This window comes from Monoraphidium neglectum (assembly GCF_000611645.1).
Source record: "Monoraphidium neglectum strain SAG 48.87 unplaced genomic scaffold scaffold02888, whole genome shotgun sequence".
In the NCBI taxonomy this organism is placed as follows: domain Eukaryota; kingdom Viridiplantae; phylum Chlorophyta; class Chlorophyceae; order Sphaeropleales; family Selenastraceae; genus Monoraphidium; species Monoraphidium neglectum.
Genome location: NW_014010740.1, coordinates 5,479 through 8,121, shown reverse-complemented (window position 1 = coordinate 8,121; position 2,643 = coordinate 5,479). Strand labels below are relative to the sequence as shown.

The 2,643-nt window shown below is 68.5% G+C and overlaps 2 protein-coding genes across 2 annotated transcripts in view; one reads left to right on the top strand and one right to left on the bottom strand.

Moving 5' to 3' along the window:
• Positions 1 to 12: 12 nt before the first annotated feature.
• Positions 13 to 876, bottom strand: MNEG_11749 (hypothetical protein; the record flags this gene model as incomplete). Its single annotated transcript, XM_014039781.1, has 3 exons — positions 13 to 18; positions 268 to 357; positions 673 to 876. 3 exons carry the CDS (start codon positions 874 to 876, stop codon positions 13 to 15), a joined length of 300 nt encoding a protein of 99 aa, XP_013895235.1.
• Positions 877 to 1,525: 649 nt separating this feature from the next.
• Positions 1,526 to 2,643, top strand: part of MNEG_11748 (hypothetical protein) — a gene marked incomplete at both ends in the record, with an annotated part of 2,186 nt that continues 1,068 nt past the window's right edge. The window contains 3 exons of the mRNA XM_014039780.1: positions 1,526 to 1,604; positions 1,805 to 2,246; positions 2,457 to 2,579. Of these exons, the coding sequence (XP_013895234.1) occupies positions 1,526 to 1,604; positions 1,805 to 2,246; positions 2,457 to 2,579 (644 nt within the window). The remainder of the gene's footprint in view (positions 1,605 to 1,804; positions 2,247 to 2,456; positions 2,580 to 2,643) is intronic.

Genomic DNA, 2,643 nt, shown 5'->3' with positions numbered 1-2,643 from the left:
CCTCCAGTGATTTCAGGGCTTTGGTGACGTCAATGATGAGTGAGATGTCAGTGGCGGGGTCCGCCAGGGCCGCGGCGCGCCGGAACGAAGCCAGGGCATCCTTTGGCGGGGGTGAGGGCGTGTGCACACGTGCGCGAGGACGCCACATCGGGTTCGGGGCCGGGCCGGCGGTGCAGCGCGCGTGCAGCGGCGGCGGTGCGTCCTGAAACCGACAGGGGCGCAGAGGGTCGCTCGGGAGCGGCCGGGGCCGCGGAGGTGGCTGCTCACCTGCTTCTTGTTGAGGGTTTGCAGCACCTGGCCGCGCCGGAAGAGGGCCATCACATTGCCGGGGGCGATGGCCAGGGCGGCGTCGTAGTCCTGGGGGTGGGGGCGCAGGGCAGGGAGGGGGGTGCATGGCTGCAGTTGCAAGAGGGCGCGTCGAGGGTCGTCCAAAGCAGGGCGCCGCTGCTCGTCGCTGCAGCGGATTGGGCGGCGCGTGTGCAAGAGCGGCGGTCCCGAGCGGTGTTCCCGGGCCGGCGGGCGCGGCCGCTGCGGCTGCCCATGAGGTGCGCGGGCTGGCACCTGGTGGCCCGGCTAGCAAGCTGGGCACGCCCCTCGTCGCGCGACGTGGCATGCTGCCGCCGCGCGGCGCGGCCCGCCACGCGGGCCCCCGCGTGCAGCCGCCGCGCGCACCTTGAGCGCCTTGCGGCTGAGTGACAGGCTCTGGTGGCAGTAGCCCTTGTTTATGTGCAGCTGCGCCAGCCGCGCGGCGGCGCTGGCGTAGTCGGCCTCTGCGCCGCCGATCGCCTCCTCCAGGACCCTGAGCGCCGCCGTGAGGTTCTGGTCGGCCACTAGGCCAGCCAGCTCCGAGCCGACGCCGTTGGCGTGGCCCGTCATGGCGGGTGGGGCGGCTAGTCTCGCGCTCGCTGCGGCGAGGCGCGCTGCGGTGTGTGAGGTGTGCTGTGTCCTCGGAAACGCACGTAAGGCGGCCTCGGCAGGCTGTTCGGCGGTCAGAGAGCGTGCGTTAGTTTTGTGCTGTAGTAGCCAAGGAATTAGCTCTGTACGCTGCCGCGGGAGGGCGCCCCCGCGTCCCAAGATCTGACCGGTCTTCTAAAACAGCAGCCGACAAACTCAATACCGTAAATCAAGAGTCTGGGATGCGGTTGCCGTCAAGTAAATCCGTTTGCATACGTTGAAGAAAACATCAGATATCGCATAGAGGCTGGTGCAGCCAGCGTCTCGACCTCGTCCATTTTTGTGGCTTTCGAAGTTTCAGCATCGCAGTATATATGTATGGTACATCATATGTCAAACTTTGGCGCAACTTGAAGTGATCTTGTTCACACTCACTTCGCATTTCAGCCGCTCTCTCTTGCTGATACACGCACTTGAGCGCAAACCCTTCAGCCTCTATCACATTTCTGGGCAGCGTAGTGCTCGAAGCCGCTGCGCCGGCCAAGTCGCGCGCACACGCGCCGCTTGCGCGGCAGGTGGTGCGCGCACCGTCGGCTTCGCCGCCGCTGCGGCCAGGCCTAGCGCCGCCAACATGGCCGACCTGGCCAACCTGCTGGGCGGCTATGGCAGCGGCAGCGAGGACGACGACGCGAGCATGGGGGACGCAGCAGGTGCGAGCAGAACTGCGTGTTGTTGGCCGCCGCTCTGCATTGCAGCAATGCAATGCGGCATCGTGGACGTCGTTGCGCTGCTCAAGAGCACAAAAGCAGGGCGCAAGCATTTGCCTGCTCGTACGCGCAAGGGCTGTACTGGTAGCTTAGCAGTTGCATGACTGAGAGTCCCACCGCCACAACGGCCGCTGCCACGGCAGGGGCGCTCGCCAACGCCGTGGCCAGTGCCGAGGCAAGCCCCGGCGGCAGCAGAGACCCGGCCGCGGCAGCAGGCGGCGCGTCGCCAGCGGGCGCGGCGTCCGCCGAGGCGGCCGGGGGCACCCCCTTGTCAGACGCCGCCGCACCCGGCGGCCCCGCCAGCCCGGGCGCCGCGCCGCACGTCATGGACGGCCCCACCACCAACCCCGAGCCCCCGCCCGAGGGCCTCTCCCCGCCCGCGCCCGCGGCGAGCGGCAGCAGCGGCGGCGCGCCGGGCGGCGGCGGGCTGCGGCGGGGGGACCCCCTGCTGATGCTACCCCCAGAGTTGCGGGAGGCACCGCCGGGGCCGGTCGACCCCGTCATACAGGAAAAGGTGGCCCTTATCGACCAGGTGCAGCGGCAGAAGGGGGTCACCGTGATGTCGCAGCTGTCAAAGGACCGCAGGTGCGCGACGCGGCGCGCCGGCGGGGCCGCGGCCGCGCCCGCCGCCGCCCTGATGCCAAGGCAGCGCGCCCAGGCGCGCAGCTCCCCACTGCGCGCGCGGTGCTCACAGGCGTGTCATGCGACTCGCGAATGACTGCTTTCATGTATAAGCTGGGCCGCTGCTTCAATTACACTGTGAACTTCACGCCGTGGTGCGGTCCCCCCCTCCAGGTGGGCCAACCCCACGTTTTTGGACAAGATGGTGGCCCACTTTGAGCTGGACCCCTATGGCACCTGCTTCAGGCCGGAGGTGTGGGACCCCAAGGCACTGCCTGTGGAGGACACGTGGAGCAAGTGAGGGCGGGGACGCGGCCGGAGAGGGGGTTGAGATGTACAGGTCGAGCATGTTAGCTTTTTT